Consider the following 15,705-nt stretch of genomic DNA (forward strand, 5'->3'; position numbering starts at 1 on the left):
AATATTAGATTTCAGATGATAGACAGATATTGCAATGTTGAAAAAGCTTGTAAAGTTATTAAGACAATGGATTGGTCAAAAGAACAAAATAACAAGACCAATATGCCAACGTACAAAAAATATTGGAACTACTTAATAATTGCTAACTACTTAAAAAATCGTAAAACCGCAGGGGTTGATCTCCACTGCTATATACCGTTTTTGACATAGTAATAAGTCTTACAAAGCTAAATGAACAGGTTGGCTCAAATTTTAAGATTAAAGAGAAAAAACATATTATATTTAAGATATATCAGTATATTAGTTATCACCATAGAGGTGATATACACTGTAGGTGATTGATATACACAATAGGCAAAAAAAAAAGTAAGACCATTCATCGAAATATTTTTTTTTTTAGGTTGGAATGACCCTCAGCAAAATCTGTGAAAAATGTTACATAAAAATATAATACTTAGTCATTAGTGTTTAGTATACGCTTGTCTTTCTGAAGTACATTAAGAGTAATCGGCGATTTTTCGATAAGTGAAATTATTCAACAAAGAAGTTCCACTAAATTTTGTGTGCGGAATCAAGTGTCTGGGAATGGAAAAATTCCTGCGGTGATACGCCCACATCTAAGACGGTCAACAACATCAATTGATGATCAATACGTCAATAAAGTAAGACTTAAGAGTTGACGTTTGATAGTCGGAGATCTTACTGGCATCGTTGGAATATCGGAAGGATCAATGAAAACCATTTTGAAAGATCATTTGGGCCTAAGTAAAGTGAAAGCACGATTGGTTCCGAAATCATTAAATTTTTTCGAAAAAATGTCGTGTTAACTTCTGTGAATTAAAGATAGTCGGAAAGCTATGGGCATGTTATGAAACGTATTATTACTGGCTATGAGTCTTGAATCTATGCTAACTAATAATAAAGCTAATATCGTCACAAAGGTGAGCCGAAGCCGAACGTGTTTTCTTGGATTGTCAAGGTGTGGTTCACTCAGAATTCTTTCTGACTGGCGAATTGAATACTATTTGAGTGTTATGCATCGTTTGCGCGAAGCTATTTATGAGCAAAGTCTTACTATTTTTTTCTCATAGCCGTATATACAAATATCTTATGGCTCAACGTGAGAGCATAGGGAACAGCAAAATGAGACTTCCATTTATTTCTTTCTTTAGGTGATTGACGTGAAAGGTCATAGCAAAGTTTATAAAAAGGTAATATCATTAAACCCTTCCAAATTTGAGAGAATACCTTTTTGGAAAAAATGGTACTATATGAACATTGAGATGTCAAACGCAGTGGATTTTCAGAAGAGGACTTTACGGATGAAAATAAAATAATGTCAAGATATGTAACTCATGTGTTGAAAATATAAAACGAAGAAAGTGGAGCTTACTGTTAATCAATATATGGATATGTGAACTGTGCAAGACCAATAACAAATTGATTATTCTCAGCAGTCTTAGGAGCTATTCAACCCCAACAAAGACAAATTATTGCATAGACATGTGATCTAAGATCCGTAGTGATTCAACTTCATGGAATGAATGAATCAAATGTAAAGACTGGAAGGGTTGCAACAATATTGGATATGTATGTACGGAATATTTTCATCCTAAAAACGTAAAACCTTCAACTGGGATGAAATCCAAAAAAAAGTTCCCTCAACTGAAGAATAACTAACAAAGCGCTGTTCCATCAAGATATGCAGTAAAAAAATTTGAAAATTGCTTCAACAACGCACTAGCTTGGAGTTTGGTCGACCGTTTTCTACGGATCTTGCAACTAGTGATTTATTCCTACCCTTAGACCGCAAAGAAATACTCGTTTGAATTAAACTAAGTGGCAATGAGAAGTAAGGACAAAGTGTATTTTAAAATGTTATCGGAAAGTTAGGAAATCGTTATATTCGATGTTTAGATCTCAATAAAAACTATGTTGGAAAATAAAATCGAGTTTTGTTAGAACATGTGCTGAACCTAAAAGTTTTTTCAGTTTAAGTTAAGTTAAATTTAAAGGTCATTCCTGTTTTAGCAGTAGAGCTAACATAATTTTCGAATTCATGGAATAATTTTATTGGCAATATACTATTACACTCGTTTCTAATATCATTTATTACTACTAAATTGAGAAATATTTTAGGGGGAAAAAAATAATTTTGCTAACTACCAATAAATACCGTTAGTCATGGTACGTTAATTGTTGTGTATTCGTTTTCGTGAACATTTAAAAAAAAATTGCGATAATTGTGTACTGACTGCATTAGTCACATCTCTCTTTACGTAGCGCGTCCGGCCGTTGAGCTGTTCGTCGGCGAGGAGGACCATTTTCGAGCAGTCCAGTCTGCAGATATCTTTATTTAACGGTCAACGTTGCCCAATAAATTTCACAGACTTAGCGCAGCGGTGTCGCGTATGCCACACCCACATACAAACAATTTAATTTACGACCGGCACCGCTATTATTGCAAAATTTTATTAATGGCCTTTCGAGGTTTATTGGCCGGAATACGCTTTTTGGTCAACTAATCGCCAAGCGAAGACCTCCGCGTTTTTTACATGCTGTTTGTATTTAGAAGCCCCAATAAAAATGTGAGAGTAATAGGAGATCTTTGTACTCACCCTTGTGCTTTCCTCCTCCTTGCGCGTTTGCTCCGCTATATAATTCACACCTTCCATAGCTTTTCGCAGTTCGGGACAGGCATGCCAATGATGCCGCGTTTCACTAAAGCAGCCTCCCTTTTCGCCCGTTAGACAACAGTGCGTGCCACCATCTCGCTGACACGCTGGCAGTATTTCACGCGGCAGGGCGCCACCAGCGGCTCCTTGCGCACCGCCAACGCCAATGCCACCGGCACCAGTTGTGGCATATTGATGCGGTGGCTGTTCAGACGATTGGCAGGCCGCACCAGCACCCGCACCCTGGTGTATGCCGCTGCAACAAGAGTCCGCCAGCGTCGAAGCGGTCGCCACCGAGTTCACGGTGGTCGTGGACTTTATCACATTTGCATTGCTGTGGCCCAGCAGATCGCACGTCGTGGTCGATTGATGTTGCTGATGGGGATGCAGTGGTGCTGGAACGGGCGAAAATTGTGCAGAGGACGCTGACTGTTGGCGATACAGATGGTGTGTAGAGGTGCTGGCCGCACCGAAACCTACACCGCCACCCACACCCACCGAATGCGTGTGGACGTGATGTAGCGTCGAAGTGGACGCCGAGATGGCGCCGATGGGCAGTTGTTGTTGGTGTTGCTGGTTCAGTCGGCCGAACTGTGAGGTGGATGGCCCGTCGTAACCGTTCGTCTGTACCGAAGTGGAAGTCTTTTGTTGGCGAAATTTCGTTGGCGTCAATGGATGATCGAGCAGTGAGCCGCCAGTCTGTTGATATTGACTATGATGTTGTGCATCCACGAGCGATGATGTAGTCGATGTTTGTTGATTCACCGTCGAGATATTGGAGGGGTAAAGTGTAGAAAACTGACCAGCTACGGACGCAGTGCCGGTGGTACTGAAACCCAGACCACCAATCGTCGTGTCGTCCAGTATATTTAGACTTTGTACACGATGCTGCAGATGTGGCGAGGTACTGCGCGACGTTGTCTTGGGGCTGTGATGCATTCTATAAGTATTCAAAGAGGTTTATGAAGAGGTTAGTTTTCAGTAAAGCGAAAGCTGAGTTAAAGAGCAGTCTTTATGGTATAAACTAGTACCTAGACAAGGCCGCTGGTGGTGGTACCGGTGGTATTTGGTCGCCCAAATCAAATCCGTTGCAAGTGCGAACCATCAGGCGACGCGATGATTTGCTGCACGAAAAAGCAAATACAAAGTAATTAAATATTTATAAAAAATATTTCATTGAATTATTTAATTAAATTGTTGTACGTGTATTGGTTTCGAACTCACATCATCTCACTAATAGGGTAGAGTGGTCGCCGTATGACCAAAAAGCGAGGCAGTTGATTGATGAACACCGTTCGCACCCAGGGTGCCATCGTATGTGTCTGCGGCGAGCGGAAGTGTATGTTGAGCACAACGACCGTGACACATATACTACAGGGTGACACACAGGAGTGAGTTTGCGGTATTTGTAGCGCAATCCGTAGTGTTGCATGACAGGCGGACATTGCCGATGGTGAACGGTCGAGATCGAGCGGCATTGCGTCCAATGTGGCACACCGGAAAGCATTACAAATTGCAGAGAAATAGAAAAAGCATACATATGAAAAAATTGCATATCAACGTATAGTAAATATGTTTGTGAGCGCACAGGGAGGTCAATAGATAGAGCTAAGCGCGTACTATACTTGTTTATAAATTATTTTGAAGGAAATTGATGACACACTGTGCTTGAGATGAATTTTTTGCGCTTTGCATGTAACGGAAATTACTGCGTGGTGCTGGCATGCACTCTTTCGCGTTTCAAAGCAAAGAACACCCCAGAAAAATTCATTTCCACGCAAAGACACATCGGTAAAGCGATTTAATGGTTGTGTGTGTATGTGTAAATACATATGATATTAATATTTTCAATTGCATTTCAAAGCTGTAGAGCTGTAATGGACTGTAGACTATCAGATACGAGTACAGGGTGATTCAAATGCATATATTTCAAACATACAGTTATAATTGTGATCAGTGATAAATATAAATAAATTTATTCTACTAAAAGAAAGTTATTTTAGAAATCCTGATTTTCTCGCAAAAACATTTATTTAAAAGAAACATTTATAAATAAAAAAAATTAGTCTTTAAATAAAAGTTCTTGCCTGAAACTGTCCTGTTGAGTTTTATTATAATTTTAATACTTTATTTCCTTTATTTATAAAAAATTTCATTTCAAAAAATTTGGTAGCGCTCTTATTGAAAAACCCGTTTCGGAGAATACAAAATCTTCGGTTGAACCCAAATGTAGGCCATCCTTACATGTATTAACTATTTACCCAATGAATTATTTTCGGTCGACAGAACAAGCGGTTTGGTGTTATCACTTCGAAATAAATACATATGTATATACATATATAACCCACATTAATATATATATTGTAAGCGTAGTCACCTGTAATAAAAATCCCAATACAACCTCACACAAATATATTTAGATTCATGTATATGTTTTCAAATACAAGCGAAACAAAAAGTAATTTCAAAACGTGTAGGTTCTCTATGTTTTTGTTACATTTTGACTGTTATTTGATAGTTTGAATAATTGAGAACCCAATCAATTTTTACGTTGTCCGTGCACTGGCCAGAGGGAAATAAAAAATTAAACAATCCACTGGTAATGTGGCTAATCGACGACTGAAATAAATTGAAACATTTCAAAATAAAAAACGAGAAAAATAGGGAATCTGTGTGCATATTGAAATTTAAAGCCGATTTTTAACTCCCAGAAGTACGGTGACATTGTTTCCATAATAATTTTATTTGGCAAAAAGTTTAGTGTATAAAATTAAGTAAAAATTGTGGATGTTTAGAATTTGGTCACACATTGAATACATGATTTCGAAGAGTCATATAAAGTTTCTTCCGGTTGTTAAAAATGCAATAGCAGGGTTGTTACATGCCTTGCATTTTAATTTTTTATTGAGTTCCGGAACTCTTAATATTTATAAGATTAATAATTTTCGAACAATTCTTGTATTAAAATTTACTATTAAAATGAAATATATTTAAAATTTATCAAAGCGAGCTCAGTCACCATATTTTGTCTGCCTTTTGTACAAAGGAGTAAACAAAATTTGATAAGCGAAGCTGCAGAAGCATAAGCCCCTATGACACAATTATTTCAAAATATATTCCAAATTTATATAAGTACAATTTGCTACAATAGTTGAGATCTTTTAATTGTCATAAATATAAGTATCCAACTACCTATGCATATCGAACTGTTTGATCCTCTGTCTGTACAATCAATAATTAAATGATTAAGGTTTAAATGTAAAGGATGTCGTCAGGCAATTGAATAGGCTCTATGAAACTTTTGTTACGCACTAAATATAATAATTTTCTAGTTTTGTTTACAGACGTATGTATCATCTAAAACTAAACGAAATAGATATAGCGTTATACACCCTGTCAAGAAAGTATCAGAAATTTATAAATAAAACGAAAATTTTTCAATCATCATCCGAATTTATCTTATCGCCTTCAAAGTAACATCCATTTGAAGCGATGCACATATGCCAACGCTTCTTCCAATTGTCAAAATATTTTTATAGGCACTTTCTGGGATGGACTTTAGCTCTCGCGTCGAACTTGTTTTGATGTTTTCAATTGATTCAAAACGGTTTCCCCGTTCGTTTGAGTTTGCTTAACAACCAAAAAATTTATCTGTCTTCCATATATCCGAGAGATGAGAGGGAAAATAAAAAATTCCCGATATTTTCTTGACAGGGGCATAAATGATTAGGATGATGAAAAAAGTTGTAAGTCGGTTGACTGTCTGTCCGTCCGTCCGTCTTGAGTAAAATTGACATATTTCGATGAAACTTGTAGACCTAGCAATTCTTCTCATTTTTGAGAAGAAATCACTGCTCAGTATAAGGGAAGCTAAAAAATTTTGTATAGTAAGGCATAACATTGATCTCTAAACACAATACGGGAAAAACTCCAGAGATCTGTCATCTAACGCAGCAGTACTGTAATCAAACCCCTACTTTCATAAGCACACATTGAAGAAAATTTGTATTAGCGCATGATAACGTCAATTGCGATGGGAGAAATGTCCTATTTCTATATTAGTCAACTTTTGTGTGGTTAAACTCCTTGACAAGTGTTTGGATAAGGAAAGGACGAACGTTTAAGGATGCATCTCTGCTCATCTCAAATCCATGAGCAGAGCTTTGAGGTGCTTCACATAACACCTAAATCATAAAATGATATAAAAAGGGAAGTTAGCTGAAATGCTTTACGACAAAAATAAACATAATTGGATACTGCATAAAGAAAATGATCCAAATTATAGGAGCAGATTGGAGTAGGTATTGAATAAACGTGAGCTATTACGAAATAAATCTATTTTTTATAATTGACTTTCGAAATAAACGCCACATACACTTTAGAAAACGAAAACGTTATTTTTTAAACACCTTGTATTGTTGACAAAATACTTATACTGAAAACGCTATAAATTTAAGGTTTGGGCAAAAAAAAAAGGTACCGTCTCCATTTAGGTGTAGGATATCTCCTAAACTACTCCTCCGACTTCCATAAACTGAGTCATTTCTTTCTTTTTTCCACTCAGAAATCTATAATCAAACTCCGAAACTTGCAGATAATTAAAGTGCAAATATCAAATTTACATCATTTCATACCCGACTACGCTGTGAAATTGCTATCAACTGGGCACGACTTAATTAGGATGCGAACACAGCGTATGTATATACCAAACTCGTACTGATTGTCACAGCGAAAGCAAGGGCGATACCTGACGACAGGGAGAGTTGTGCACAGACAAGAGAGGAATGAAATGTAAAGGAAAGGAGAAATTACAGATGGGCGTTGAAAAATATAAGTTGTTGGTGGGATTTCCTGCGACGTTGATACTTCATACCGGTCATTATGCCGCTGGGATAATACCATAACAGCAGCTGATGTGGCACTGGCAACTTGCCGTACTCTAAAAAACGACAGCATATTGTCTATGTAGTTGCGTGGAGCAACAACAACGCTGACGGTTGTGTTGATGAGCGCGTTAAAATCGTGGCTTCAATTCGCTTAAAATGAAGCTCCGTTGATAAGATGGGATTTCGTCGACAGTGAGGACGGTTTGAGCGCTTTGACTGAATGCAAATTATGTTAATTAACCGAGCGGAAGTGAGTAAGAGTAAGAGTGAAACTATTAATAGGGATCGGATACATGAAATAAATACTTTTATATTATATGAAAATAAAATAAAATATATTAAAAATTATAAAGGAATTAGAGAATACAAAAATGAATTGTAAAATCCGAAATAATTGAAATAAAATAAAAAAGAGAATAGATGGCAAAAGAATGGTAATTTAAATAAGAGAGCAATAGAATATTTCGTATGTAGAGTGTATGGACTTTATCGACGTATAAAGACATAAAACGTTAACCCTTTAGTTTATTTTTAACGTACGGGAAAAAAAGTTATATTGCACCGAATAACGTTTCTGGAACATCAACAATTGCGGAAAAACTTGACGAAATTCGTCTTGGAGTGAGCGAGTCTTTGATTGAACTCATCATATCATCGATAAACACTGGTGAAATGAAATTAATTTCATTGACGCACTATTACTGAGATTTTCCAGTTCGAAGTTTTTTGAAAAGAATCTCGTGGAAATTTACTCGATTTAATTTCATTATTGTCTGAGATGAATATTTCAAGTTACTGTAAACAACACAAATACCGCTCGTATGACAAAACATTCTGAGTATGTATATCAAAGTGTCAATCTTCAGAGTTACCAAATCCCAAAATATAAAAGACAACCTACGTAATCACTTACGAAAACTTGGAATGGAGTCAAACCACTTTTTGCCATTTTTTTTTGTATAATAACTTCTCGAAATACAAGCTGTTATATCAGACAAAAGAATTGGCCTTGTCTAGATATAAAAGTGTACTCCAAAATAACTTTGTAATGAAGTATTCGGCGTAGATCTTAAAAAATTATCTTATGCTAGTGGTTCCATCACATCTGTTAGCAACGATGTGTCAGCATCGAAAAATTCAAAAAGGTTCTTCGCAAAGAATTCAATGCTTATAGCAGAGGTTCTCTTCATATGGTAATATGGTATAATATTTTGGGTATGAAATATACCACCAGCAGACTTGAAAAATACTTTAAATAAATAAGGTTTGCACCGCGACCTAAGCTCTATTGCGCTTTCTCCTGAGTAACATTGACTGACACAGCTGATTTCTAATATATTGCTAACAGACCTACACAGAATTAGGACTTTTTGTAAAGGAGAACGAGTGGAACTTTTGAGAGAGATGTTTTCCAAAAAAGATGAGGAACGTCCTTTTTAACAGCCAGAATTTGACCACATGATCTATGGTTGCCTTGAAGAGAGCGATAAACATACTAAAAATCGAATGGCGTCTTAAAAGGAAGCTCTTAGAATGAAATAAAGACCACCTCAATCTAAATTTTAATACATCGTTTGACCACCAAAAGCTTTATCATAAAAATAATAAAAAATGTTTTTCTCAGACGGTCTAAAATTCAAATTTGATGATATGGTAAGACAAAGATCCCATTAGCCATCAGAAAACCAAACTTTAGAAGAGAGCACATCTCTTTTCCGCGGTGGGTGCTCACATTATAAAAGAGCTGAGAGTGAATAGACATAGATGCTGGCAGATAATTACAGGTTTGATAAACTGCGGCCATTACCTGCAACTTATGACGGTCAACTATTAAACATGGATATAGTCTCTTATGTAAACTGACGGTTCTGCGACATGGAACCTGAAACTCAGGCCTCTTGATTGACGCGGATATAAATCCGAAATATGTGCACCCTATATTAACTCAGTGACGTCTGACCAGAATATTGGTATTTTATTGATTGCGACCCTCGCGTCGGTTGGGCGGGAGGAGGGTAATCGTTGGGTATTATTATTATTATTATAGTGCTGAGACAACAATGTGAGTCTCTGTCTAAGAGAGGAAGGTGCAATAAACCATAGCTCACTATGCATTATTCTATTCTTAGAAAGGAACTTTGCATGAAAAATAAATAAATGCGATAAGCTATTGTAAAAAGAGCAACATATACTATTTACTGAAGCGCACATTTTTTTAAGTTTGGCTTAGCGAACTACCTTCGTTCATGTATTCGTATTTCGAAATTGGTGTCAGCACTTTATAAAATTCATTTACTATAGTACATATGTATGTATAAGTAATAATCTGCAGCCGAATGTTGAAAACAGATTTTATTCACCTTCATGCTTTTGTAGCATGTGGCACAGTCACCCGCTGCGAAGGTATGCGAGTGTCTGTGAAAAATTCATAACGTATGAACTGGCTGCCGTATTGTGCTGGCACTGTATTGCTGCCAAAGGTGTTGCCGTAAGTTTATTTTATGGAGAACGGTACAACATACAGATACGTGTATACCAAAATACAAACATATGAAGTAAAATATTGACGCTTGTTTATTTCGCTTTCTATACCGCACAGTGCTGCCAAGCGTTTATTTGTAATGAAAAAAGTTAAAAGACGATTTCTTTCACAGTTTTGGCAGCAACAACAGCTTTGCCAAAAAGCAACAACAATACTAACGCCAACGCCGATAGTGCCAACAACAAGAAGTTTCCTCACACCGCAAACTTGTCGAACGCCAATTCGGCAATGGTTTGTGGTGTTGTTACTGTTGGCCGTCGGGCAAAACGCCAAAGTCATTGCATTTTTCGCGAAATTTGAGAAATTCGCCAACATTTCCGAAAAACTGCCAGTTTCCGTCAGCATGACAATAACAAATAACTTGCTGAATGGCTGAATGGGTGGTAAAATTGCATAAAAATATGGACTCCACGATGAGCAGGAAAAAAGTTTGGCCAAAACTTGTGCACGAATGTTTAGAAAATATGGAAAAGGTAGCAAATAACTTGGAAAGTGACAAAAAAGTTGGGACAAAAAACAGAAAAATTACGTGTTGGAAACTTAAAAGCAATTTAGTGGCATAAAATGAGTTTTATTCTAACAGTGCTTTCATAATTCGGTTTCCATTGGGCGACAAGATGTGTGATAGACAGTTTTTTATAGAGTATGTGTACCAATGTACTAGAGGTTCTGTCGGAAAAAAGTTCTAACTGAGATAAATACAAGGTGCGTTCCAAAGTAAACATCTATCTCTATCGATTGTCCAGTGAGAACTCTATGACATTTCATTGCTTGGAAGTGAAGTTATTGCGTTTTAAGTATCAGTATGTTTGTGTTATCGGTGCGAAAATGAGGTTCGGACAATAAGCCAACATTAAATTTTGTTTTAAAATTGGTAAAACTTTTACTCAAACGTTTCAACGTCTATGGCGATGATTGTCAATCCTGTAGCAGAGTGCACGAGTGGTTTCAACGTTTTCAAAGTGGTCGTGAAGACATTAATGACGAACAACATGTTGGCCAATCAAAATGAGTGATCACGGGAAATTCCATTGAAACTGTGCGTGAATTCTTCAAAAATCAGCCGAAATCATTAAAATTCATGGAAATAGAATTTAGCATCTCCAAAACATTGATTTATCGCATTTTGACCGAAAATTTGGGCTTACGAAAGGGGTGTGCACGGTTTGTTTCGCACAAATTGACGGACGACCGAAAATTGCTCAGAATCCAACATCCGATTCGACCCTTGTGACCGATTATTTGCCCAAAAATCACATTTAATCATTAACCACTCACCATGTTCACCTGATATGGCATAGTGCGACTTCATCCTTTTCGGAAAAATGCATTTGCCCATGAAAGGAAAGCGTTATGCAGACGTAAAGGCTATTCAAAAGGCTTGGCCGGCATACTGGCATACGTACAAAAGTAACTTCTTCTGCTATATGTATACTGAAAGAAATACCTTATCACCTTCTAACCGAAGTAACGGGTGCTCCAAGTAGATTTACTTTTTTCAATAGTTTTTTTTTTGTTGAAAGATAACTTGTGAATTTTTAAGTATTGTTTGGCAACTGATCGTAGCTGCAGCCAACATATAAAAGAGACATTAAATTTGAAGTTTGCCTTGTTTTTTTTAAACAAGAAAGGAACGTCGAAGCGGATCACCCTTTATAATGGACTAAAATAATGTAAGATGAAAGGCTTATGAAAAGGCGAGAAACTTTCTCTAAAATTGTGGAAGAAACATGTATGTACGGGGATTATAGCGTTATCTTGGACAATAATCTTTAAAGAGTCGAGTGAAAATATTTTGTCAAATAAAAATATTTCTCATTCAAGAAAACGATTTTGATTAATCAGTTTGTATGGAAGCTATGACCTACAGTGATCTGATCTTACAAATGAGCAATTTCATGAAAAGAAAAGAGCGTGTGCAAAATTTCAGATCGATGTCTCCAAAACTGAGAAGTATTACGCATTGGTACACAGACATGCAGACAGTCAGGCGGACAAATCGACTTATTTGATAAGTTTGATTTGAAAAGCTTTTACTTTAGGGTTTTCGAAAATAGAAGATGGGAATGCTTTATGAGTAATTGTGAAAGGTTGTCCCATAGTCTTAAAGCTGGAATATGATTGTGTGAATGAACGGCGTTTTGACGTCCAAGAATATATTTAGTTCATGTTCGAGATTTGTGTAACTTTCAGCAATTTTTAAAAGGAGCAATTTCTGCATATCTATATTTAATATATGAATGTTTTTTAAGAAAATAATAAATAATATATGTGTATCTGATATTGGATAAATATTATTTAATGTAAAAATGTTTACATACATATGGTTTTATATAACTTACCTAAACGTGTCCAATATCATTGTGAAGAGCACAAATTTCCCTAAAAGTGGCACAACTAACGACGTTGGTGGAATAATTTCAGCCAACAACAAGAAGAACACAGTCAGTGACAGTAAAATGGATATGCTTAATGAGACCTGTAGTTGAAAGATAAATAGAAAATACAGATTAGAAAAAACACATGTGAAAATATATAAATTAATGCTTAAAGATAGTCTTAATTCGATGCTTATAAAGAAAGGTATTTGTAAGACTCGCGGCTATAATAAGTAGAGCAAAACAAATATTTTTTCCATGGAATAAATTTCTAAATCAAGACAAGAGAAATTTTACTAATACTCATAATTTTTTCGATTTCTGACTCATTTCAATTGCATTTAAAAAATTTTTTAGGGTTTCTTCTTCTTCTAAAATATGATTAAAAAAATTGTGTGACTTATCCTAAAAGAAAAAAATGGAAAAAGTGCTGCTCTAACAAAAGTTTGAATTATTTTAAGGAGAGGGACAGGAATGCAATGGGCAGACAACAGCCTTCTTAATGGAGGCTCTCTCGTAAAAGCTTTGACAAACAAAGAGAATCCTAAAGATATGTATCAGAGGGGCTGTAGACTCATAAAAACCACTTCACTCTACAGGCAATATCGGGTGCTGAATGCAAAGAAGTGTATACCTCTGCTTTCCGTTGTCCGACTTAAAAGTAATTTGCTAATACCAATTCGAAAAAGGTCTTAAAGTTTCACTTGTTACTTCGATTTACCGGCATTGAACTACTTAAAAATTTAGCAAGACTTTTGGTCAAAGTGTTGGTTTCTATGCCAGCCTGTTGCAAAATCCGCCCTTAAGTATAAACTAAATTTGGGTATAACCGAACATTTCTTACTCCTGCAACATACAATACCTTCAGGTACTTCAGGACAGACAAACGAACGGATAGAGAGACAATCACCTGGATTTCAACTGGTCTGGTCAACTGGTCTCGTCATCTAGATCATTTCTACTATTATACTCTGTTGCAATATGTCGCAAAAGTATAAACTTTTTTTTCAAAATAGTAAAAGTGAAATGCGACTAGTGATGGTCTTAAAGTCACTGAAACGGTGACACAGTGAAATTCCTCTGAGAATTTGAGCGGTAGCGCGTTTGCGTTAGCAAAATAAATGTGAGACAATGCTTAAGAGCAGAAAACCCCGAACCTACAACAACAACAACAACATCGTTGAAACTCGTTGGCCACGTTAGCGGCTGTTACTTCAATTATGCAAAACGCCCCGACAAAATTTCGCGCAATTCCCTCGTTGAGTGCCACCGAAGCGCCAGCGAGAGTCGATGAGTTCGGTCTTGATTGTCACAACATTTTTGTGGCGGTTATGCACGTGCCACCAAATATTTGAAAACCCATTGAGACAAGCGAATGTGCACGCATGCGGTCGCAAGTGGCACATACCGTCGCACACAGATGGATATGTGTATGTATATGTACATATGTATGCATGCGTACGCGTTTATAAGCAAATATACTCCATGTAGTTGCATCCATGTGGACACTCTCGCGTAGCATCGATATCACTCGTAGCGTGTGTGCCACCCAGCATATTTTGACACATGCCGACACAGCTTTATAAACACTTGTTTTCATTTCTGTTTGTACACGTGTCTGTAAGTATGGCTGAGTGTTTGCCGACGCAATAACCGAAATGCGCGTGGGCGATTTTGTGCGTGTCCTTTGTCACGCTGAGCTTTGCCTGTGGCGTAGCGTAAAGAGGACAATGTGTGCCGCAGGCATATTATCCCGTTATTTCGAGGTTGAAAGGTCCTTAATGAAGCGATTTGCGAATTTTGTTGAAGCAAAGTTGAGCTTCAATGAAAACAAAAATCATTGCTGTTAAAACAAGCTTGTTGAAAATAGTGAATTGGTAAAATATATTGGAACTTATTTAGACACCCTTTAGCTATGTAGTATTGCATATTGTTTACATTTAGCTCTAAGAAATGCTTAGGTATGAGGAGAATTGTGGGATTCTACAACCTCAGCTTGCGTTGTTGGAAAATATGCTTACTTTAAGTCATGTCCAATGAATAATAACATTATACGGCAAAATCCATTTTTATTTTTGATATTAGGTCATACCAGTTAGTTTTTGTTTTAGGGAAATTGAATCATTAAAGCCGGCCCAGTATGTTTGAAATATAATATTTGTTTTATTCTTAGTCTTAGACTTAGATTCAACTTTGGGCCCATATACCAAGAATGTCGTAAAGAACATAAGTTAATTTCGAAGCAAATAATTCGATTTGAAGGTTAATTTAGGAGAAGGGGAGATTACTTATTTACATAGGGCTCAATCTCTCGAAAGAAATTGGCTTGGTCTATACCCACCCATATGCTGTCTGTTAATAATTGTTCTAATATTCTTGTTGTTGTTGCAGCTACACCAAAGCTTCTGAAAATATATTAGTAGAACCCAGCCGAATTAACAGTACATGGGCGGTTACAAATTCGTGTCTGATTCGGTTTTGAAGAACCCATTAACGTGGTAGTGGTTTCTCTCTAAGCTTATAGCGTGATGTTTCAGTGAACTCTGCAAGTTACTTGATCTCGACTGTTCGACGAGTGGCGATGAGAGAGAATTATCATTACGAAGATCGCTAAAAATTGTATTTATATTATGAACAACAATTTAATGGAATCTATTAAGAATTTTTTCTTTTTTACCACAATTATTTGACGGCTTGGTTTACAGTATGGCTAGAATACCCATAACCGTGGTAATTTGATTTCAACATCATTGGTAAACGCTCTAGACAGTGTAATATTCTTATTATGACATCAACGACAGTCTTATGTTTCAGTCAAACATAAACGCAAGCTTATTTTTTTACCAAAATTATCCTATTAAAGCTAGACTATTTAAGAAGGAGGAATATGTAGTGGGCAACCAAGAAGATTTTATTTTACGGACAAAAATAAAAAAAAGTAGGTTCCATTTGGGAATGTTGGATATGTTGTAAAGAAAAAATTTTAGGTTAGAGGATTCTGAATCAAAATTACTCCTTTCGAAAGTGTATTAATGTTTTGAGAAATGGTCTGCAGACATTCTTCCAGAATAGTTGACATTCCAACAGCTCAACCATACACAGGAAAGGTAATTTAAGCTCAACAAATGGTAGAAACTCTCGAAATCGTTGTGGATCGTTTCTAGACTGTCTAGATATATAGAATATATGTACACTGAGGTGCACCATCTTCTTGAGCACAGTGT

At 36.4% G+C, this 15,705-nt stretch overlaps 1 protein-coding gene across 1 annotated transcript in view; it reads right to left on the reverse strand.

Annotated features, from left to right (window-relative positions):
• LOC108976604 (acetylcholine receptor subunit alpha-like) overlaps positions 1-15,705 on the reverse strand; it is a 152,409-nt gene that overhangs the window by 6,329 nt on the left and 130,375 nt on the right. Inside the window, exons 6-9 of the mRNA XM_018945824.1 lie at positions 12,446-12,582; positions 3,900-4,046; positions 3,707-3,799; positions 2,619-3,615 (exon numbers count right to left, since the gene is read on the reverse strand). Of these exons, the coding sequence (XP_018801369.1) occupies positions 2,619-3,615; positions 3,707-3,799; positions 3,900-4,046; positions 12,446-12,582 (1,374 nt within the window). The remainder of the gene's footprint in view (positions 1-2,618; positions 3,616-3,706; positions 3,800-3,899; positions 4,047-12,445; positions 12,583-15,705) is intronic.

Source organism: Bactrocera latifrons, unplaced genomic scaffold (assembly GCF_001853355.1).
Source record: "Bactrocera latifrons isolate USDA-ARS-PBARC rearing strain unplaced genomic scaffold, ASM185335v1 scaffold_115, whole genome shotgun sequence".
NCBI lineage: Eukaryota > Metazoa > Arthropoda > Insecta > Diptera > Tephritidae > Bactrocera > Bactrocera latifrons.